Source organism: Mesoplodon bidens (genome assembly GCF_964165515.1).
Source record: "Mesoplodon bidens genome assembly, chromosome: 1".
Classification (NCBI taxonomy): Eukaryota; Metazoa; Chordata; class Mammalia; order Artiodactyla; family Ziphiidae; genus Mesoplodon; species Mesoplodon bidens.
Genome location: NC_138176.1, coordinates 35,816,781 through 35,841,830, shown reverse-complemented (window position 1 = coordinate 35,841,830; position 25,050 = coordinate 35,816,781). Strand labels below are relative to the sequence as shown.

The following is a 25,050-nucleotide window of genomic DNA, read 5'->3' as shown; positions in this document are numbered from 1 at the left end:
ATATTTGTCAGTTTTGCCATAAAGTTTCCCAGTTGTTTAATGTGTATTTATTGTTTGTCCCTAACTAGATTGTAGGCTCCTTGGAGGCAGAGGCTAGTGTGTTAAATTTTATTTACATTTATTTTAATGCATAGTAAAATGCTATGTGTACAATAGGTGCTTAATAAGTACTTAGTAGTTGATGTTATAGCCCTCAAATATTCTGTGGGCTAATCTATTCTAATGAGGAAAAATTTAAGCTTTCCCTTGGCACAAGCTATGTACTCATAAAGAACTACTTTGATGATATTTAGTTACTTTTCTATATATATACACCAAGACATGATATTCATCTGCTTTGACTCTGAATCTTTTATTCATCATTAGTTTTGTTTTGTTTTGAGGGGGTTTTGGTCAGTTATTCTTAGTTTGGTTAAATAAAAAATTGTCCAAGAACATATCCTTTCTTCTGTTGACAATCTAATGACTAACTTTCATCATTAAGCAAAGTAAATTAAAGCCTGGGTTTGCAGGATGTTTGTTTTTACATAAAAAATGGTAAAATCTCAACCTACAAGCAGAGGAGTTAAAGATTAATTACATGAGCTTGTCTGGGGCTCTTAGACCTAGCCTCCGGCATCTTAGTGTTTAAAACAGTGATGAATGCTAGAGAAAGAGTTAAAAGTTAAAACTCTTTACTATCCCATCAAGATTCCCACGTGTTTTTAACTCAGTTGAATTGGTGGTTGTGATATTCGTGTTTTCAGTAAAATCCACATTTGTTGTTGGACCATATAATTAATACTTTTTTTAAGTTGTTTTTTAACACTGAATTGAGTCAAGTACTTGCCACAGAGTGCTGCAGCTAGGTCCTGTGCCATTATATTCTAATGCCCTGTGGAACAGGCCAAAGTGCCCTGATATACTGCCAAGTACCATGTGCTGAAGATAGCTGTAGCTTAGACAGTCCCAGAGAGTGATAGATACCAATCATCATTAAAAAGCATTTTTTAAGCACCTATCTGTACATGGTTCTATCCTAGGCACTGTACAAAACGAGTTAAACAGACATGGCCCCTGCCCCCTGGGAGTTTTCAATCTCAGATGATGCTGACATGGACAGACTTAAAGGATATTGAGACAACTGAACAAACATTGAACAAGAACATAACGTACTAACATTATGCACAAGCAAAGGGGTAAGTGCATTTTGTGGGATAGTATGTGAAGGAAGACTCGTGGAACAGGCTTCCACGAGGCTTAAGCCTGGTGAACAGGGTGGGGTAGATCAATTAGTCAGCCTCTATCAGGTTAGGTTAGTTTTCATTGGGAATTTGGGTTTTCATACAGATTTAATCAAAGTAGGAACAGGACATTCCAGAAATAGTGTGCAACAAAAAGAAGACTTGGAGCAAGGAAAGAAATTTAGAACTGTATTGTTAGACTCTTGGTGACCTCGAAAATCTGCAATTCTCAGCAGTTCTGAACCTGAAAGTGGGGTTGATGTTTTGGCTTAGCAAGTTGGCATTTGAGTTGGGTCTGGCAATCTCTTTTATAAATTTGGCCACTTAACAGTAACCTTGGAGTTCATGGGAGCTGTTATCATCTCAGGGACTTATACAAAGTTATCTTGTGAAGCATTAAATTATGTTTTGTGTTAGAAACTTTAGCACCCTGGCAGTGTCTAGAAATTATTTTTCAAGAATTGGTCAGAGGTGTTTTTGAGGATACCTTTCTATCCCCAAGAAAGGTACTGGGAATTCTGGGTATGATTGTATGCAGTGCCAGGAGATTTTGAACACTAAGTATTACCTGCCCTTCAGTCATTAATTCTTAATTTCCAAAATGTACCTTTAACACCATGCATACAGAGACTTGAATTTAAATCACAACACAACAGTCACAACAAATCTACCTTTGCAGTGTCTGCCAGATAAAACTGATTACTTCTTTTCAGTAGACATGGACTTAGGAATTTCCCTAATAGTTCTCAGCTCACTGTTTGATGTCATTCAAATCTGAAATGTGAAGATTTGAATTTACCCAAAACATTACGTGTAGTTATTTTCTTTACAAAAGCTTTATTGTGCAAAAGAATTCACAATAGATTTCCTTTTAATTGCAAGTTTCCCTAGTGCTCTTTAAATTACTGAATTTTCAAAACTTGTATTTATACAAAGCTTCTCCAATTGCCATTCATTGTGTAAATACAGTACTGTTGGAAACATAAGTGATGAAGCCCACTGAGGCATTAAAAATTCAATAATACCTTTTTAAAATACTAAATAAAACCTTTTTATGCCCTTACATATTTAACTTGTTAAGTACATTTATTCATACTTCTTCCTCCCCATTAGAATTGAGATTTTCAAGGGCTAGAGTCTTGCCTTTCCTCATTTCCCGTAACTGTTTGTACTTTAATCTGACAATAAGAATAGGCTAGTGACTGTTGCTGTTTTCCTTTTATGACCTCAAGTCATAGGATAGTACATGATAAGCTTCCTAATAAGAAAAATATGATTGAGGGACTGCATCCGGAGGATTTGAGTGATTGTTCTTATTCATCAAATAGCTTGCCTAGATAATCTTTAGCTCTCAGAAATACCTCCCTTGGGTGGCAGTTTATAATTCTAATGGTATATTTACCACTAGGCGTTTATCCTTCCTTTTAAATATTAAACTAATCTTGGACTAGTCTATCTGGAAAAGACTTGAGAGGTTTAGGCAAAATAAACTTAAGACAAAAGCCAGAAAAGCCAGAAAAACTGGAAATAGGGATTATAAAATGCAGCCAGTGACTTCATTTAATCCAGCACATCTGTTGCATATGACCCAAGGGATAAGTAAAAAATTTCCAGAAGGAAGCATGAGGACTTATTTGTTTGTTTTTGTTTGTACAGAAAGAATTCATACCCAGTGATTCAGAAGAAAATTGAAAATTGAGCTTATTCTGTTGGAACCTTCTGAGATCTTTAAAGGAAAGACAATTCAAACATCTATCTACTGTCCAAGTTCATAATAGATAAAATCGGTAGTGACTGATTACTTCTTAGGAACTATGTTTTCATCTAAATGATCTGTTACTTTTTTTTAGGAATTATATTGCTTTGCTCCATCAGTAGATCTTTCCAAGCACGCTTTTGAAAAGGTGGGGGATGGGGGGAGAAAGTCAGCTGGAAGCAGGTAAAATACCTTCTCTCCTAATACATTCTGATTCTGAGTGGGTAGAAAAGAGTCTCATAACTTGGGCTTCATACAGAATAATGAAAAAGGAAGACCTAGAGATTTTCATATCCTAGTTTTTCATAAGTACCTCAGTAGAGAATTAAGCAAATTTTTGAGAATCAAAGGAATTGGGATTCGTCAGTAAGAAAAATAAAAAGGTTACTTTCGCTTTGGAGCTTATATTCTAGTTCAGGAGCCAACAAACTTTTTCTGTAAAAAAAAAAAATATATATATATATATATATATATATATATATATATATATAGTAAATGCAGTTGACCCTTGAACAGTGCAGGCTTGGAGGGGGGAAGGGGTACCAACCCTCTGTGCAGTCAAAAACCCACATATAACTTATAGTCGGCCCTCCATATCCACAGCTCCTCTGTATCCCTCCATATCCATGGATTCAACCAACAGAGGATTGTGTAGAACTGTAGTATTTACTATTGAAAAAAATCCTAGTGTAAGTGGATCCATGTAGTTCAAACCCGTGTTGTTCAAGGGTCAGCTGACTTTGCATGTGGCCATGTTTCTCGAAAACTTTATTTACAATAACAGTGAGGTGGATTTGGCCCATGGGCCATAGTTTTTCAACCCTTATTCTAGTAGGTGGAAACAATAAGTAAATTAGAGTATGTTAGGTGGTAAGTGCTTTAGGAAAAAGAAAAATAGAGCAGAGTAATCAAATAGGCAGTATGATGAAGTAGAAGTTGACAGGGTGGGCCTCACTGAGGTCAAGAAAAAGAGGAGGAACCAGCAAAGGAGACTGAAAAGTTAGTGACTGGTGAGATGGAAAGAAAACCAAGAGATGGTGATGTCCTAGAGATGCAATGATTATTGGGAAGAAGAAGGGAACATCTATCAGATGTTGGTGGTAGGCCAAATAAGAGGAAGGCTGCGATTAGACCATTGGATTTAGCTATGTGTGAGTTGTTAGTGACCTTGATGAGCAGTTTTGGTGGAGTGGATTCAAGAGAGACTTGGAGAGAGAGAGTGAAAACAGAAAAGTCTTCTGAGTGATTTTGTTGTAAAGGGAGCAAAGAAATGGAGCAGTGGGAAAAGAAGGATCAAGAGAAGGGTTTTGTTTTTTTGTTTGTGTGTGTGCCGTACGAGAGCCTCTCACTGTTGTGGCCTCTCCCGTTGCGGAGCACAGGCTCCGGACGCACAGGCTCAGCAGCCATGGCGCGGCATGTGGGATCTTCCCGGACCGGGGCACGAACCCGTGTCCCCTGCATCGGCAGGCAGACTCTCAACCACTGCGCCACCAGGGAAGCCCCTTCTTTTTTTTTTTTAAGATAGAATAAATAATGACATGTTTGATGAAAATAATCCAATAAAGGGTAGGGGGAAATGATGTAGGAGGGTAGAAGTGAATTGCTAGAGCTGTGTCTTTGAGTTGGTGAGGGGATGGGATCTGGTGTATAAGTGGGGATTGACCTCAGATAGGTGTGATGTTGGTAGGTGGAAACATGCTGTAAAGAGTCTGTAGTTGTTGTTTTGTGGCTTCAATTTTCTGATGAAAGAACTATCAATAGAGAATATGAAAGCTGAAGTTTTTAGGTTTTATATATACCTATTGGCTGTAACTTTTAGTACCAGCATTTCAGGGATCTTTGGTGACTTACTAAAATGCTTTTTATTGTGCCTTCTGAGAGGGTTATAAACTTAAACCTGCAAATTTGTGTATTTTAAGGATTAAACCCTACATTATGAGATTAAATAATGATACATGTAATGTGTGGCACAGCACCTGCTATCATGTAGAATGTAGAGTCAGTATACATTGAACTAGGCTTACTTTTTCTCTTTGGTCCCAAAAGATACCTTGTCATAGTTTTAAATGTTATGTAAGTTAGATTTTGACAATAATAAGTTTATATGCTAAATTTAAATCATAGGTCCCTTTGACATCTCTCCTAATGTTCTTCCTTCTTCACAGTATGGTCTGTCTTTATACAGTGACTAGTAATATTACTGGCTCCAGCAATCAGGGGGAACTATTGATCAGGGCTCCATAGATGGATGCTTGTTCTTTTAATGATTTTATCATCATATTGCTATTTGAATTTCTTTGTACAATGAAAATAAGTTGGTTTTGTATACAGCCTCCTCCTATAGATTGTAAGCCCCCAGAGGTAGGTAATACCTCTTATACATTTCTAAGAAAATGTCCTAAGTAATAGTTTTTACATAGAGGGCATTCAACAAATATGATGATTACTAACCAAGTCAAGGTTGCATGTTCCTTTAGTTCAACTTAGATATTCAGTTCTTTAGGCCTTGCTCTAATTCAGGTCTAAGACTTTTCCACTACTCTTGAAAATGCTGGAGCTAAATTATATCGGGCTTAATTGCAATTATTATAATTCCTCCTGTATAGTTATTCCCAATAACTACCAGAGGAGATAATAACCAAATTTCACTTTATAAGCACATAATAATAGAAGCATAATTGGCATATACAGCTGTTGGAATGCCATAAAAATTGGCATGATCATTAAAAGTAGTTTGTTAGAGAACAGTACTCAACTAAATATAGTATATTGGATATCAAAGTAAGATAGGTTGACTTTGTGTAACGACAAAAAAAATAGGCTAGGTTACCTTCACACACTACCAAGGAAGTAATAAGTGAAGTCAGAGAAGTGATAGTCTTACCAAATACTATAGAATCTACTTGTGGCCAGGAACTGTTTGTGAAGAGCAAGTTGAAATGGCCATGTCATTCTGCAGTAGCCAGTGTCATCAAGAGAAGTAAGAGAACTATTTTCCTTTATAAGAAGCAGCTGTGTTTAAGGCTTTACTCTTAGGTTTACTGATAAAGATAAAAATTTGAAGGGGCTATTTCCTAGGATTTAGAAAGTAAAACTCAGCTATTCATGCAAATGACTGAGAAATTCTAAATCGGTTCAAATCTAGGTTCCCATTACATTTATAAGTTATTTCTAAAGCATCAGGGCATCCAACTTCATAAAAATATTTTAGATCTGGTAGGTTTTTTGTTTGTTTGTTTGTTTTTAATCTGTCTTGTGTTAAAACTTTGTTTTCTTTATATTATAGGTCCAGTTGTTTACGTCTTGGATCTTGCAGATAGACTGATCTCAAAAGCCTGTCCATTTGCTGCAGCAGGAATAATGGTTGGCTCTATCTATTGGACAGCTGTGACTTATGGAGCAGTGACAGTGATGCAGGTTCACTATTTTATTCTATTTGATGATGTTACTTTTGATATGAAGATCAAACAGATTAAATAGATTTTTGTTGGAGTTTTTAAAATTATTATTTGAACAAGTGATAACATTCTCATGGCTTAAAAATAAGAAAATAGGGCTTCCCTGGTGGCTCAGTGGTTGAGAGTCCACCTGCTGATGCAGGGGACGCAGGTTCGTGCCCTGGTTTGGGAAGATCCCACATGCTGCGGAGCAGCTGGGCCTGTGGGCCATGGCCGCTGAGCCTGCGCGTCCGGAGCCTGTGCTCCGCAACGGGAGAGGCCACAACAGTGAGAGGCCCGCGTACCGCAAAAAAAAAAAGAAAGAAAGAAAGAAAATATATAAAAGCTCTCTAGGGGAAAGTCTTCTTACTCCTGTCCTTCATTTGCCCAGGTTCCCCTCTCCTCAGGTAGCCAGATATATTCTTCCAGACTTGCTTTGTGCATATGCAAGATAAAATAAATATGTTCTCCCACACACGTTATAGTTTTCCCCCCAAAAGGAAACGTATTAGAGCTGAACACCCCTTTTTCCAAAAACAATGAATTTTAGAGATCTTTTCACAAAGTATGGAGAAATCTGCATAGCATTCTTTGTATAGAATTTCAGCAGTTTACTAACCAGTCTCTTATTGATTAGACAGTTAGTTACTTCTAGTTTTTTGCTATTATGAAACAATGCTACAGTTAGTAACTGTGGATGAAAATTAGAATGACTTAAATTTCAAGATTTAGTCCCAGGCCCTTGACTCTTCTCTCTGTATACCTCTTCTTTGAAGATTTCCAGCCATCTTAACTGTGCGTTTTGTGTTCAGATCTATGTCTTCCACCCTAATCTTTTCCCAAAATCAGTCCTATAAGAACAGCATGGCCCTTCTCCTTAAATGACCTCTTATGACTTCACACTCAATATTATTGAAATCGAACTTGTCTTTTCCTCAGTTTGAAACCTAAATTTATTCTCTGTTATCATTTCTCTATATCTTTGATTCCTACAATTATTTTCCCATCTACTCGATATATAGCCTACATTCTTACGGTTACCTTTAACTCTTTCTACTCCATAGCGCTATATCCAGTCCACTAAGTCCAAGCAGTTTCCATCTAGATATGTCTTAACATCTGTGGCTTCCTTTCCACAATCTTTAATACCTGACTTACTGTCTTTCTCCCATCATACCTGGATGGCTAAAGGAGCCTCCTGATTGTTTTCTTTAACTTCATTCTTTTATGTCGATCCATCCTTCCAAATGAATCTTCCTAAAATAATACCTTTCAGCGTTTTACTTCAAAGCTTAACGACTCCTCTAACTTAAGTGATCATTTTCAAAAGCAGCACCTAGATTGGTTAAATGTTTCTTTTTTTTTTTAAAATAAATTTATTTATTTTTATTTTTGGCTGCGTTGGGTCTTTGTTGCTGCACGCAGGCTTTCTCTAGTTGTGCTGACCAGGGGCTACTCTTTGTTGTGGTGCGCGGGCTTCTCATAGCAGTAGCTTCTCTTGTTGCTGAGCACGGGCTCTAGGCTCACGGGCTTCAGTAGTTGTGGCACGTGGGCTCAGCAGTTGTGGCTCACAGGCTCTGTAGTTGTGGCTCGCGGGCTCTAGAGAGCAGGCTTGGTAGTTATGGCGCACGGGCTTAGTTGCTCCGCGGCATGTGGGATCCTCCCAGGCCAGGGCTCGAACCCGTGTCTCCTGCAATGGCAGGCGGATTCTTAACCACTGCGCCACCAGAGAAGCCCAGTTAAATGTTTCATAACTAACTCAGTAATAGTTAACACACTTCGGTTTGTAGATGATATAACTTGCTTTTCTTTAATATAAATTAAAGAGTACATGAAAGAAAAAGGGATCGAAGGGATTATATGTAATATTCTAGAAGTTGCACATAACCTATCTTAACAATCATGGTGAGACAGAATATTGCAATGCTTCTTTATAAAATGTTGATGACACCCCAGAAATCTGGATGTAGTCACTGGAATGAATCACAAATCATTTGTCATAGGATAGTGGATAAAGATTGAGAATCACTGACTTGAAAAAGATTCCATTTCCTTAACCTGGTTTGTTATGCAGTGTTCTCCACAATCTTAACTTCATTCTACTTTGAGGCCTATGGGGCTATCTCCTCCAACCCATCCTTATGTTGTTTAGTTTTTTTACCTCTGTCCTTTGGCTTATGTCACCCTCCCTGCCTAATACCTGTCCTTTCAGTCCTTTCTCTCCGAATTTAAACCCTCCTTCCAGGCTTAGTTCAGCCACTTTCCCTCCATGAAACTTATCAGGCAACTCCTGCCCAGTGTGATTTCTTCTTCCTCTGCATTCATGACATTTTTATTCCTCAAATGGCAGCCAATCCTATGTTGACCAAGTGCTATTTCTTATATCGATTACCTAAGTTATTTAACTTTGGCTGTATTCAGGCCTTACTCTTCCATTAGCAGGTAATTTCCTTGAGAAAGTAGAGACTATCGTATACGTAGGTGTTCCCTGTACAGCATATACACAGATGTTAACTTTAAAAGGCTTTCATAAATAATGATCTTTTTAATATGACCAATTCTATCAGGTAGTAACAGGTTTGTTTAACTGATTATATGTTCTGTAATAATTTGTTAAGCTCCAGTAATGAGTATTAGTATATCATTAGATCAGAGAAGTTCAGGACCATTCACTAGGACTGACAAAGACCTGAAAACTTAGAGATTATACATTGTTTAATGTACAAATACATTATACAAAAGTATATTTTTGCAGATGGGGAAACTAAGGCCCTCTGAGATTGAGTGACTTCTCTTTAAGACCCAATTGACCATAAGAAATGGGATGGCTCTTTTTGAAAAGATTTTAGGCTAGCACAGTCTTAAAAGAATTCTCGTAATTAATGAGACACTTCAACAACAGGAACCAATTAAGGAAAGACTACATTAACAGTATTTTAATTCAGTAAAAGTGAAAGATCATTTGAAGTTATGGAAAAAAGTAAGTCTTGAGCTGACCCTTGAAGAGAATGATTTGGATTGGCAGAGAGGAGGAAACGATATGAGCAAGGAGACAAAAATAAACATGTTAATGGTGACAGTAAAGAAGGTTAAGGGTGACAGAAAAGAACTACAACGATGATAATGCATATGTATATTATGTGTTACCACTTAGATATAACCTTCGCATGTACTGTCTCACTTGAAAAGATTTTTTTTTTAGCCCAGAAATGGGAGCAATTCGCTGTGACAGTAGATAGCTCCTGTTGTGTGATTTACGAGCATTCAGAAGACTTTTATCTTTCTGAATATTTGAGAGCAGTCGTGCCCCCTACTCCATCAGCAGAATTTAGGATTTTCTTTTTCACACTTAACTGTTTTTTTCCTTTTGTTCTCTGACTACTCTGAAGTTCAGGTAAATCAGATTAAGGAATCAGATCACTGTTTTTTCCCCATTTATTTCTTCATGAACCAGTCTTAGGTTCAATCCCTGTTCGTTGTAAAGAACTTGAATGGCCCCTTTGATTTAAATTTCTGTTGAAAAGACAACGTGATAGTTAACTTTTTCTTCCCCTAGCACCTGGCAGAACACCTTTCAAGCACTGATGCGTATAATTCTTGCAACAATCTTGTGACATAGATACTATCAATTATTCCTAGTTTACAGGTTCAGAGAGCTTACATGTCCAGTACCAGTTCCACCTTCCAGCAAGGAAGAAGCATTAGGACTCCTGTCCCTAATCTAGGGCTCCTGAAATGATAGCTGGTCCCAGAGGCAGCTGGAGCATTGTATCCGGGAACAGTGGAACACTAACCCCCGGCCCAGCTCTGCTTCTGCCTCTGCTGTACAGCGGCCCCCACACGCATTGTCCCTTCTTAATTGTGTTGCATTTAATTACCCTGAATTCTAAGGAAACCTTTTAGTTCATCGCTATTCCATCCTCCCGTTTAAAAGTAGGGTTCTACAGGCAGTGCTGTAAAAGATCAAGCCTTAATTAAAACTTACTCTTAGCATTTTAGCATTGATGAACCACAGGCCTAGCTGACTATGGAGATTTCGCTTTTAGCTCTTAAGCAGAAAAACAAACCTTTCTCTAAACCTGCAATTCCATAGGCCTTGGTTTTGTACATGGATAAAAAATTCTTAGAGAACACATTCTATAGTTCCTGAATCTAACCTCAAAATTTAAGTCTTGAAAATTATCTCTTTTTCAGTCTTAGGGCATAACATCAGAATGTACATGATCTTACACAAGGTTTGCTGGTTTTATATTGACCAAAGTTAAATCAGCCCCATTGATTAATTCAGCTTTCATGTATTACCCTTGAGTCTGACTGTAGCAGCACATAGTATGACACTACAGGTGTTACACTGTCCTAGTTCCTTAACGTTATATTTGCACACTTGTTTGATTTGATTGCCTCTTACCTCCAAAAGACGTCTATTGGGCTTCCCTGGTGGCGCAGTGGTTGAGAGTCCGCCTGCCGATGCAGGGGACACGGGTTCGTGCCCCGGTCCGGGAAGATCCCACATGCCGCGGAGCGGCTGGGCCCATGAGCCATGGCCGCTGAGCCTGCGCGTCCGGAGCCTGTGCTCCGCAACGGGAGAGGCCACGACAGTGAGAGGCCCGCGTACCGCGCAAAAAAAAAAAAAAAAGACGTCTATTTAGCTCACCTTTTAATTCCCAGCACCTAGGCCTGTGTCTGGCACATAATCAGTATTCAGTTGAATGAATGCATGCAGGTATGCATGTAATGGTCAGCCTCAGCTTAAGCACAAAACATGACTCTTAATCACAGGTGGGGAAAATGGGCTTTTGCTCACTGTTTGCCCTATTTTCTTTTTTATTTCCTCATTCTTAGACACCTGGTTGGAAAGTTTTTACTGCTACCCATGAGGAATAAATTTTCCCTTACTATAGTCCATACCTGAATATTCACTTGGCTTTATATATATATATATATATATTTTTTTTTTTTTTTTTTGCTGTACGCGGGCCTCTCACTGCTGTGGCCTCTCCCGTTGCGGAGCACAGGCTCCGGACACACAGGCTCCGCGGCCATGGCTCGCGGGCCCAGCCGCTGCGCGGCATGTGGGATCTTCCGGGACAGGGGCACGAACCCGTGTCCCCTGCATCGGCAGGCGGACTCTCAACCACTGCGCCACCAGGGAAGCCCTGCTTTATATTTTTAAACCCTGAATTCTAAAAAGAAAACATAACCCAACAAAGGAATTTTTCAAATTTCTGAATTTATTTGTTAACACTTTGGGAGTATTTAAATCACATTTAGTTATAACTTTAAAGTGATCATAATATTGAAAATAATAAAATGATATAAAAAATAGAGTGTCATGTGACAAGCATTATAGGTAAAGACAGTTTCTGGACTAATCCACTTTTGCCACCAATGTGGGATATGTGTTTATGAAATATGGTGTACCAAACTATTTCACTTTAGGGCAGCTCAAAACAACCACCCTTCTTCACATGCAAGATATGAGGTTGTTAATTTCTACCTGGAAACACAGAAGAATATCAGATACTGATACCATGGGTTTTGACCATTTGGAAGAGGCTAGTCCTCTGTTCTTTAATGTTACATCTTGGTTAGATAAATTAATCATGCACAGAAGTCTGGGCTATATCCTTAGCTGAAATTTTAAAAGCACCCATTTTGGTCCTCTCCACATGCTTTATCTTTTTTTTTTTTTTTTTTTTTTTTTTTTTTGGTTGGCCACGCCACGCAGCATGGCATGTGGGCTCTTAGTTCCCTGACCAGGGATTGAACCTGTGCCCCCTGCGTTGGAAGTGCAGAGTTTAACCACTGGACTGCCAGGGAAGCCCCTCCACATAATTTTATAAACTATTTCTACCTGGATCAAGTCTGTTGTCTAGAATTTGAATTTGCCGTGACCATTGTCAGCTTCCTTATTTCACATCTCCTTGAAGTCCACCTAAAAAAATCTGCTATAATAGCTGACATAAAGGGCATCTCATTTTTGAAAAAAAATCCCATTTACTTTTTCATGAGTTTGCTTTCCTAAGTAGATATTGTCCCTGGAGCTTTTAGTCTTCCCTACCTTCTTTTCTCCCTTCCCTCCTTGCCTTTCCTTCCTTTCTTTTCCCTCATCCCTCTCAGAGATATAGACAAAGACAAAGATATAAATTGTCTATATCAACAATCCTTTCTTCATAGTTTAATCCTCAAGTGTGTACAGAAAAACTATATAGAAACCTTTATAGTAGTCTCCTCATATCAAGCTGTGATACCTGGATGGGCTAAAACCCCAAGATTCTGAAATAGTCTCCCCTGTCATAGCTGCCAAGAATAATCCCTCAGAGAAATATATTTAATTTGCCAGCATTTGAGACTTCTGGCTAAAGGGAGGTCATTTGAGACCTGTGAAAGAATTTTTAGGGAAATTTTCTAGTTAAAAGTAAGAAGCTCACCAAAAAAAGTGGCCATATTGAGAGACATGTAAGACCAAGATTGATCAGCAAGTGAAAAGAATTTTGCCAGGAGGGGAAGTATGGAGATTCACAAATGTGAATTAATCATGTTCTTCTTGCCCTCTCAGATCTAAACCAATTGAGAAATAACCCCAAGACCCAGATGAGAGGGGAAGGATTGTTTTAGCTTTATTACCCCATAGATAGGCACCCTTGGGTTCCTGGATTAGAAAAAGTGCCTGGAACCTGGAACCAGAACTGGACCTCCTATTGCATTCCCTCAAATCTAGACCTTGGAATTGCATTTTAGGAGAGTTAGGTCTGTAGAGCAGGCATTTAGCCAGCCAGAGAAATCACACTCAATCCCAGACACCACTGAGCAGGGAGAAAGCCAAAGAGAAATGAGATTTCAGACCATCTCCTGAAGGCCGGTCCTGCCCCTTGGCTGGCTGTGCTTACCTCCTAGTAGGAAGAGCAGGAAAACAGTTGCTCTTCTGGAAGACACATGAGACCTAAAATTATAGCCCAGTCTAACCAAATTAAATAGAGGAATGGAAGCAAGAACCAGAAGTCCTCTCCCCTCTATTGAAATGTAATCAATGTATAACCAATTAAAGCTTTTATTCCAATGTAATATGAAACAGCTTGGGAGCTTTTCTTTTTCCCCTTGAATGAGAGACATTTCTTATAAATAAATCAGGATTGATAGCTTTCCAGCTTATTTTTAAAACTTTATTTCTGTATTCTTTTGAAATTTAGCATTTCCTCTAAAATGAATTGCACTCAAGCATGCAACCCTTCATTAGATAAGGAAATGATTGGAGCAAATGCTATCTGTTTCACAGGTTGTAGGCCATAAAGAAGGTCTGGATGTTATGGAGAGAGCTGATCCTTTATTCCTTTTAATTGGACTTCCTACTATTCCTGTCATGCTGATATTAGGCAAGATGATTCGCTGGGAGGACTATGTGCTTAGACTATGGCGCAAATACTCAAATAAACTACAAATTTTGAACAGTATATTTCCAGGTAAGGCCCTGAATTGTGGTGGTAATGAACATACCAAATTAATCTTGTGGACGAATCCTAGCATGCGAAGATATTATAGATATTCTGATTTATTAGCACTAATACCCTACATTTTTTTCTCTAGGGATTGGTTGTCCTGTTCCTCGAATACCAGCCGAGGCTAATCCTTTGGCAGATCATGTCTCTGCGACCCGAATTTTGTGTGGAGCCCTTGTTTTCCCTACTATTGCGACAATAGTTGGTAAACTAATGTTCAGTAGTGTTAACTCTAATTTACAAAGGACAATCTTGGTAAGGTGGCTTTAATATTACTTTTTTCAAGTGACTATGCAAAAGAGAAAGAACTGTATATTTGTTTAAAAAATAAAAAAAGAATGGGACTATATAAATATTTATACTATGGCTCCTGTGCCTTAAGTCTCTATTTGATCCCCACTGTTATCCAATAGCAATAAAAAGAGGAGGATCCACTGCAGCAGTCCTGGTCTTCTGGAACTATGCTGTGGGAGTTCTCTCCTGGGATATGCGTGAATCATTACTCCCAAAAGATAGTGTTGAAAAGTTTCTGCTCTAGGGTCAGACTGCCCAGGTCAAATCCTATCACAGACATTGCCTTGCTGAGAAACCTGAATAAAATTTCTTGATCTCTCTGTGCTTGTAGAATGGAGACAGTACTGGTAGCTACCTCAGGAGTACTGTGAGGGTCAAATCAGATCACTCATTTTCAGTGCTAGCACATAGTAAGCCCTTACGCTGTTGGATGTCATTATTGTTGTCCCCACGTCTCCCCTCTGGTCGCAGCCTGCACATGCCTGGGTATTCTACTACATGAGGATGGATTTAGAGCTAAGTGGAAGGAAGATGACTCAGAGAGGATAGAGGCTTTCTGACCTCTCATGTCCGTTCCTATCTTACCCCCTAGTAAAAAAAAAAAAAAAAGAGAACTATTTCATTTGCAGTCATCTGAATTAGCAACAATGCCTGTGTCTTTTGTGATTTAAGTAAAATGATTTTTATTATGTTCCTCCAAATCTGCATTATAAAAAGCTAATTTTTCTCTTTTTTTTAGGGTGGAATTGCTTTTGTTGCCATTAAAGGAGCATTCAAGGTGTACTTCAAACAGCAGCAATATTTACGTCAGGCACACCGCAAAATTCTAAATTATCCAGAGCAAGAAGAAGCATAAAACTGTGACTTCTCGTTGTTCTGCAGTCCTCTCATTCTTATGAGTCTGTTGTGTTGTTTTGATTCCATCATTAATGCACAGTAGTGGAGACTTGCGATAAGCTGCTGCTCTCATATTTTTAAGAAGTAAAATAAAGCACTTAGGGAAGGGGAAACCCTCTGAGTAATCACGGAACCTAAGGATGTGATTTGTTTTCATTGTTTTGTATGTACTTCTTTTATGGCAGTCATCTGAACCATTATCTTAGCATGGTGAACCTGAGTTTTGTTCATATTTTCTTCAGACAGAAATGTAAAGATCAAACTGTGCAAATATTTAAAAATGCACATGCTGTTTTATTCAAAGGCCTCTTTTGTACATGTTTATGTTCAGTGTTTTCTTAGAATCAGCAACTCAATGAAGGTACTATGAGGATTTTTCTCACTGGCATAATTTGATTACAAGCTAAACAGGAGTATATGTTAATATGAGGAAATGTAAATTAGTTATACATAATTAACAAACCAAAAATGTATGTAAACATTCAAATGATTATCTGAACAAATGCAATTTTGCTGTGTTTTTCTTAACCCATGTGATATCCAAAATGTGTAGGGTAAAAATTCACAGGGCTTCCAGATCACTTTTTCACTATTAAATTTTATTTATATAATGTTGACATCTCATAGTTCATATTGTAATTTTGACTCATGCAGTCTTAATTACTCTGTGTATGTATGTGTGTGTGTGTGTGTGTGTGAGAGAGAGAGAGAGAGAGAAGAGAAGAGAAGAGAAGAGAAGAGAAGAGAAGAGAAGAGAAGAGAAAAGAGAAGAGAAGAGAAGAGAAGAGAGAGAAGAGAGAGGAGAGAGAGAGAGAGGCAGAGACAGCGACATCAGGTCCTTCCATCACCGGAGTAAGGTTTTTAAATTCGTGTTCCTAGAAATTAGAACTGCCAGTTTATAGTAGTTTGAGCACAGAGAACGATTTGCAAAAAATCAGTAAAGTTATTTTCCTCTCCTTTCTCATCGATTCAGTTATTCAGGTGTTTGTTGATCACCTCCTACTTCCCCAGGCACTATGCAAAGTGCTGTGGGGATACAGTGGTGAACAAGACAGACTTGGTTCCTGCTTTTATGTAGTTTATACAGTCTAGTTTCAACAGGTAGAAAACCAGCAGTGAGTAAACCAAGGTGAGGCCTTGAGCTCTTTGTTTTTATACCAGTCAGTGAGGAAATAATTATGAAAACAAGTCTTGAGTAAATAATAAGGTCATTGTTTTTGTCAAATTATTATAAGAAAAAAAAACAATACTAACATTTTTAAATCTAAATTGCTTGTCATACTGAGGAGGCTAGCACCTTAATAGTCACTGTTTAACTAGTTTTATATTCATTTTTCAAAAGCAATTATTTATTTTAAGCTGTTCAGTAGTGACCCTTTTAATGTTCAGCGATCTGGTCTTGGAGTTATTTTCATCAATTAGTATTAAGATTTTTAAAGATAGTTCCAAAAACCCTATTTATTTTCTTGTTCACAGCATCTAATGCATGGCAATATGAATGTTCCCCCTTACTGATAAGTGGCCACTTCTCTTTAGGATTGTAGCAAGTATAGACTGAGCTATGTTAGATTACAGTAGTATATGTTAACTTCAGTAATTTAAGACTGGTACCTTTCTATAGTATGAATGTCTTAATTTTGAGTTATAACATGAAATTTATGTGAATGGCTATTGAACATTCAAAGTTGTAATTACTTGGGGAGGAAGGGAATATTTGACTGACAGTGAGCCTTATATTAAGATCACTGCTACAGTTCTGAAGGGGAAATATAAAACTATGATTATATATAAAAATAACAGATTATATAGCTGTGCTTATAAAATATATTGGCTTTCTTAAATTTTCAATATAAAAAGACATACTGGATATTTCCTGCATAATTTTGTTATATAGAACAGCTTTTAGCAGCCTTTACTAAAGTTACACAAGCACACAGTTCCCCGTTTATTACTTTATGCCCAAAATGGGGGAATAACTGCTTGGATTTGTTTGGCATCAGGGTTTGTGAGGGCCAGAGAAACAACTCTAATCCTTTAGGGGCAGGGAGAAGGAGTTTTGAGGGCTGTGGGGAGGGAACTGCAAGTGCCTGGGGACCAGAGTAGCCTCAGCCCTGGAACTGAACACATTTAAATCTAAAGAGCCTTAGCTCAAGAAGTACCGGGTACCAGCCTCTTCAGAAAGTGTCCTGCACCACCCTGAATCAACAAAAGCATGGGCTGACTAAAGTTCGGTGGACCTAGGTTCAGATCCTAATTCTGCTTTTAATAACTGTATGTATGACTTTCATCAAGTGACAACTTGCTCTCAGCTACAGTTTCCTTCATCTCTGAAATACAAGTAATACTTAGAAGACTGTTTCTAGGATTAACTGAGAAATTAAAGAAACAGAGAGAGGCACTTTAGCTAAGCTCAAAATAGCCTCTACAGAGCAGTAGTGTCTTAATTGCTGAACACTAGGAAAAGGGAACGAGGCAGTAAACGAGAAGCATGAGGGGACAGATTAAAGGGATGCTCCAGACTTTGGGGATGGGCAGGTATATTTGTGTTTTCCAGTTTATTTTCACGTTTCTTTACTGTGTTATTTCTATAAACTTTAATGTTTTAAACCTCTTTTATAAAATTCAATGACGACTAGTAGAATTCTCTTCTTTGCAGAGTTTAACTTATCTCCAAAGTGGCAGAAAATATTGTTCATCATTACATGATTATCAAATGACTGTGAAGAATATAAAATTAAACTGAGTGACTTAATTAGTCACTGCCTTGCTAACTGTGCTGTAATTTTTTTAAACGTCTTGTTTTTAACATAGCAGACTCTCTCAACACTGGCTGGATTAGGTTAAATAAAGAATTTTTATGTTCTCTAGGTGTACTTTGTCTGTTGAACAACTTCCAAAAAATAATTTGTTTATTCTGTACCTACTTAATTCTTTTTAAATCATAGTAATCGAGATACTAGTGAGATTTTCTCTTAGTACAAGTAATCTGAATTTTTTAAGAACTGTAAAGAAATTTGTCTTAATTTCATAAGCAGGCGAATCTAAATTCCAAGTATGTTCTAATTTCTAAAATGAATCCCCCCTCACCTACCCTCAGAGCCACTTGGACTGTGATTAGACGAGATCTGTGGGTGGTCTCATGCCACAGGTATCAAAGTATACTCAGGTGGGTTGGGAACACAGAAAAAGTTGCTTCCTCTCAAAGGCTACAAAATTTCAGTTATGAAAGATGGGTAAATTCTAGAGTTCTGCTGTACAACACAGAACCTACAGTTAACAATGTTATACTGTATACGTGAAAATTTGCTAAGAGAGTAGATCTTATAAGTGCTCTTGTCCCAGAATTTAAAAAAATAACAAATATATGAATACATAAAAGGGGTCATAGGAAACTTTTGGAGGTGATGGATAAGTTTATGGCTTTGATTGTGGTGATGGTTTCACAATGAATACTCGTCTCCAAACTCACCAAACTGTATACATTAACTATGTACAGCTTTTTGTATGTCAGTCATATCTCAATAAAGTGACTTTAAAAAGAAAAAAAAAAAAAGTTGCTTCCTCCAAGATACTAAGAACTTTAGTTTCTGAAGCAGATTAGAATCTTCCAGAATGAGTACATCAAATAAAGGCCTTTCCATCCATAGGGATAGTATTGTGTCTAAATCATTTCACTGTCACCGTCTGAGAGACAGACTAGCAGAGAAACAGCCATAGAGTCAGTCCTGGATGCATATTCTAGCTGATGTTTAATGGTTGTAGGGCAAGTTACTTTACCTTTCAGATAGACCCTCAACTTCCTTATCGATAAGATGAAGATTATAAAACCAATCTCCTGGGTTATTGTGAGGATTAAGTGAAGTAACATGCTGGGACACTTTGATATACAGAGAAACTAAATATATCTGTGCCAACTTGGAGGTTTGTTTGCCCATAACCTTTCTTTGGTCCCCTGGGATCTCAAGTTTGCTGCTTCTCTACTACCTGCCACCCACACACCCTCTAATGGGTATAGTGATGAAATGTTTAATTGCCTTCCTGGAACAAAGATGCTGAGCAAAGGGAAGAGAAGAAGGGTTTGCAGCTCAGTGTAGAAGATGGACAAGTAACAGAGGCTCGGCTGTTCTGGTCAAGCCCATGTGGATTTATCTTACTGCTAACAGCCTGCCAAGGTTACTGTAGGCCAACAACGTATCCTACTTTGCCAGATGTTTGTTGAGCACCTGTATGAGCCAAGCACTGTGCTAATAAATCCTTTGGTAGATGAGAAATAAACCTGCTTTGAGATGTTGAGAGTCTTCAAAGTACACAACAGATCTTACTTAGTCTTATTATGATATTACCCACCCAAGAACGTAAGATCCACAAGGGTGTGGGGGTTTTGTTTTACTTTTGTTTACTACTCTTCTCCACAAATTAACAGCATTCATGGGCTGCTGCTGAATACTTGGAAATCTTAGAAGATGTGCCCTCCTTAAATACAGACTGTCTCTAGTTTAAAAATTAGCAAGAAACAATCTGTAACAGGAACTGAGAGGTAATATGTTCATGACCTTTTAATAATTCACATCGAACAATGTATTTATTCTTATGTATCAGTGTATTTACCAATTCAGATAATTGTACACCAAAAATAAGACACGTAAAGTGCACGATTGGGACTTCCCTGGTGGTCTAGTGGTTAAGACTCCATGCTCCCAATGCAGGGGGTCCAGGTTCGGTCCCTGGTCAGGGAACTAGATCCCGCATGCCACATCTAAAAAAAGATCCCACATGCCACAAGGAAGATCTTGCACGAGGCAACGAAGATCCCTTGTGCTATAACTAAGACCTGGCACAGCCAAATTAATTAATTAAAAGTGCACAATCTTTAAGTATAAATCTTGATACATTTTTGCCTTGCAGTGTCACTCCAGTGCCCTCTGTTGTTCCAAAGGAAAACGGTTTACAGAATCCAGTTCCATATCACAAAGTTGGGCAAGGAAGAGTGAATTTAGAGCTGAGAGACAATAATTTGGCACAGGTAAGTAATGCCCTTCTTTGTGGCCTTTCCTAGTCGATCTCTGACCCCCCCACTCCACCCACCCCACAAGGAAATATAATCTTGACCTCTTTTCAGTTAATAACTTAGAAAGTGTTTGGCATAGTCATTTAATTCTGATGTACTTGATTCACAGAAAGGGCCATAAGTGATTAAATACCATATCATCCAGGATGATAAATGGGCCATTTTTTTATATTATGGTTTGGGGTGTAAACTGGTATAGAGGGCAATTAGTATCTTTATAAATTACAAATGCATGTACCCATTGACTCAGCAGTTCGAATTCTAGGAATTTTTCTTAAAATATATTTGCAAAATATATTTGCACTATATATTCCTTGCAGCAATATATGTAATAACAAGAAATTTGAATCAACCTAAATGTCTATCAGTAGGGAATTGGTTAAATAATGGTATGTCCATAATGAATACTATATGGTTCTAAAAAACAACAATGAAAGAGCTGTTTACATAATGATATGGAAATATTTCTAACGAATATTGTTTTAAAAAATCAAGGGACTTCCCTGGTGGTGCAGTGGTTAAGAATCCACCTGCCAATGCAGGGGACATGGGTTCAAGCCCTGGTCCAGGAAGATCCCACATGCCTCGGAGCAACTAAGCCCGTGTGCCAAAACTACTGAAGCCCGCGCACCTAGTGCCTGTGTTCTGCAACATGAGAAGCCACCGCAATAAGAAGCCCATGCACCGCAACAGAGAGTTCCCACTCTCCACAACTACAGAAAGCCCGTGTGCAACAGTGAAGACCAACACAGCCAAAAAAAAAAGTGTACAATCAGTGATTTATACTGAAGTATAGAATAGTATACTAAATAGTATAGTATTTTCAGAGTTGTGTAACCATTACCCCTATCTAGTTCCAGAACATTTCTATTCCCCCCAAAAGAAACCATATACCAATCAGCAGTCAGTCTCAAGGTCCCCCTCCCCCAGGCCCTGGAAACCCCTAATTTACTTCCTGTCCAGATTTGCCTATTCTGGACATTTCCTTTAAATGGGATCATATATTATGTGGCCATTTGTGTCTGGTTTCTGTCACTTAGCATGTTTTCATGGTTCATCCATGTTGTAGAATGTTTCAGTACTTCACTCCTTTTTACGGCTGAATAGTAATCCATTGTTTGGATAAAACCACATTTGGTTTATCCATTCATCCACTGATAGACATTTGGGCCCTTTCTCTTTTAAACCTACTCCAATCATGCCTTTACCCCCTACATCCCACACTTCACCAAAACTACTCTAAACAAGGTCATCAGTTACCATATTGCTAAATCCAATGGTCAATCCAATCTAATGGTCACCTCATTTAACTTATATAAAGTATTTGACAAAGTCATAGCTTCATTCTTAAAACAGTTTCATTTGGCTTTTGGAGTACCACCCTCCCGATTCTCTTCCTACCTCACTGGCTGATCATTTCCAGTCTCCTTCATTAAATCTGATTTACCTCTCCAACGTCTAAGTGTTGAAGAGCCCCAGGGCTCAGTCCCTGGACTTTTCTCATTTACACTACCTAAGTGAACTCATCCAGACTTCTGACCATCCATAAGATCTACCTTCTATAATATGATAATAATTCCCAGATTTATATCTCCAGCCCAAATTACACCCGTGAATTCCCGATGAACATTTCCTATTCAGCATCTTTATACACACACACACACACACACACACATATGTATATCATCTCAAATTATCCCAAGCCATGTGCAGACTGGTGCACGGAGGGTGAGATGCTACACGGAGAGAGGGGGGGTGAGGGAGACATGTGAGTGATGGAGCCATCTTGGAAATGAATCCTCCAGTCCCATCCTGCCCCAGCTAATGCCATGTGGATCAAATACAAGTTACTTGGCTAAACCCTTCCTGAATTCCTGACACACAAAATTGCCAACAAAATTAAATGAAGTGGTTTGTTACACAGCAATAAATAACTGAGACACGGAGTGACAACCATTAGTTACTGGTGTGAGACATCTTAGGGGGTAGAATTCAAGTATTTCTGGCTCAGTTGTTAAGGGCATCCCTGTGGTGAAGGAGGCATGAAGATCCCTCCCCCTGAAGCCAATACACTTTGAAGCTATCCAGCTTTTCTTGCTCTGATGCTGTGTCCACCGGACAGCTCTCAAGAGGCCCACAGATACCAACCTAAAGAAGATGCTGCCTGAATCTTTTGTGTCCCATCCTGGCCTTGATGGTACCCAGGGTGAATTAGTAAAATGGTCTCTTTGTCTTTCCCTGCAGCTTAATCACTAGGCAAGAATGTGCTGATTATGAGGCCACAAGTATGCTAATATGTTCATATGAGAACTATAATTCTCACCATAACAAATGGGCATTCTAGGATCTGCCTCCTTGTGAAAGCTTTTCAGTTAGTTGGTCTTCAAGGACAGAGGAGAGCAAGTGTTTGAGTCTTCAGAGCAGAAGAGGGACAATTTCAACTGGTTTTTATTTAGATAATTCTCCTATGAGCCAACTCCTGATGTACTTGTTTTCTATTTAGCTACACTCTTTATTATACCCATTTAGCAGATAAGAACATGGAGGTTAAGTGCCCTAAATGCTCCCCTCTCCTTTCTCTGCCTATTCTATTTGCTCATTCTCCAAGACTGTGATGTCTCCCACATTTCAATGATTTTAAATGTGAGGTCTTTTTTTATTGTTTTAATTTTATACAGTAAAATAAACTATTTTTAAAAGTAACAACTCAATGGATCTTTATACACATACATATTTTTATTGAAAAAAAATCCACATATAAGTGGACCCACACAGTTCAAACCCATGTTGTTCAAGGGTCAACTGTATACCCCTGTGTGACAACAATCTACACCATATAGAATATTTATTTCCATCTCCCTAGAAAATGCCCTCTTCCCAGTTAATACATCCCTCCCAAGACACAACCCTATTCTGACATCTATCAACAGTCTTTTTAATTTTAGCCATACTGGTGGGTATACAGTAATAGTATCTCATTACCATGATGTAATTCTTAACAAAAGTTGTTAAGGTTACAACCAGTGTGCTACCTCAGCCCTCAGGCTGCTACAAAAGAGGGTTAGTAACTGGCAAGGGTTTGATGGCTTCGGCTGAATAATCAAGCAACCCCAATTTTTAGTTATTAGAATAGTGATAGGGCTTCCCTGGTGGCGCAGTGGTTGGGAATCTGCCTGCCAATGCAGGGGACTCGGGTTCGAGCCCTGGTCTGGGAAGATCCCACATGCCGCAGAGCGGCTGGCCCCGTGAGCCACAATTACTGAGCCTGCGCGTCTGGAGCCTGTGCTCCGCAGCAAGAGAGGCCGCAATAGTGAGAGGCCTGCGCACCGCGATGAAGAGTGGCCCCCACCTGCCGCAACTAGAGAAAGCCCTCGCACAGAAACGAAGACCCAACACAGCGATAAAGAAATGAAATAAATAAATAAATAAATAAATAAAAAGAATAGTGATAATTCAAATCATAACCTATTTCCTCATGTATATATAGAAAGAAATCTATTGCTATACATATGAATGAGACAAGACGTGAGTCCTGCCCTCGTGGAGCTTGCAGTCTACTTTTATAAGAAAGCTCTTCTAGTTCATACAGCCACTAACATAACATAATTTACCTATTTGACACAGATTTCTAAGAGGCTTTGAAGGCTTTGCTGTGCCCTGTTCTTCACTAACAGCTGCTTGTCCTAATTTTGTTGGTTGTTCACACCAGTGTAATTATATGTCAGTTAATGGTCCTTTCCTTCTTACAGTAATTAACTAAAACCATAAACTTTCTGCAAAATTTTAACCAGTTCGACATCCCTCTTTTTCTGAGGTATTGATGATGATTATATTTCTTTTTCAAAGCTTTTCACCAAACTACTCTCTAGAGCTCAAAGAAAGTCTTATTTTCTTATGTTCTTATGTTCTCCCTTTGATGATCCAACTGTTTTTCAAGTTACTTGACTTTAACTTCCAGCCCTTCTGTTGCAATTTTCATTTTGACTATCCTATTTTGAATTTCTAAGAGCTCTTAATTATTCTCTGAATTTTCCATCTTTTATTTTTCCATATAGCAATAGCACCCTGTCCTTGACCTTGGGCTTGTGGATGTAATATCTTCTCTTATCTCCTCAGATTATTATTAGTTTTTTAAAAATGTTTTGTTCTACTCTCTGCATTGCCTGTTTCTCTGAACTCTTTTCCTTGAGAGCCTGGTGATCCTTGGTTATCCTTTCACATTTAAAAGTAATACACTAGGGACTTCCCTGGTGGTCCAGTGGCTAAGACTCTGCACTCCCAATGCAAGGGGCCTGGGTTCGATCCCTGGTCAGGGAACTAGATCCCACATGCCACAACTAAGATCCCACATGCTGCAACAAAAGATCTTGTGTGCCGTGACTGAAGATCCAGCACAGCCAAATAAATAAATAACTTTTTTAAAAATAAAAGTAATGCACTAAACAGCTGACTGGAAGCTCTGTAGGGATGCAAAATGCCTGTCAATTGGTGCCCTTCACTGTGTAATGAAAAAGTAGAGAGCCAACTTTTCTTTTGGGGAAGACCTCCGTAAGTCAGCCTCTATATTAGCTCCTTTCCATTACAAACCACCACAAAATTTCAATGGCATACAGCACAAGCATTTATTTCTTCCTTCTCCCCTCTTCAGGTTGGCTCTGTTGGGCTCGGACCCAAGCCTCAAGTTGGGTTCAAGTCTGCTCCACATGTCTCTTATCCTCCTATACCAGTGTCTACCCATGGAATATTGTTCTCATGGTGAAAAGCAGGAGAGCAAGACAGCAACCCAACCATGCAAGCTTATTTCAAGTCTCTGTTCATTTCACGTCTGCTAATGGGGCCAAGCAATTCACATGGCCAAAGCCAAAGTCAAGGGATGTGG

The 25,050-nt window shown here is 38.6% G+C and overlaps 1 protein-coding gene across 2 annotated transcripts in view; it reads left to right on the top strand.

Moving 5' to 3' along the window:
• The window catches only part of MARCHF5 (membrane associated ring-CH-type finger 5), a 56,624-nt gene extending 38,658 nt beyond the window's left edge, over window positions 1-17,966 (top strand). For both annotated transcript variants that reach the window (XM_081225311.1, XM_081225312.1), the window contains 4 exons: window positions 6,266-6,396; window positions 13,693-13,876; window positions 14,001-14,167; window positions 14,946-17,966. In XM_081225311.1, coding sequence (XP_081081437.1) covers window positions 6,266-6,396; window positions 13,693-13,876; window positions 14,001-14,167; window positions 14,946-15,062 — 599 coding nt within the window. In that variant the 3' untranslated portion in view covers window positions 15,063-17,966. The remainder of the gene's footprint in view (window positions 1-6,265; window positions 6,397-13,692; window positions 13,877-14,000; window positions 14,168-14,945) is intronic.
• The last annotated feature ends 7,084 nt before the right edge of the window (window positions 17,967-25,050 follow it).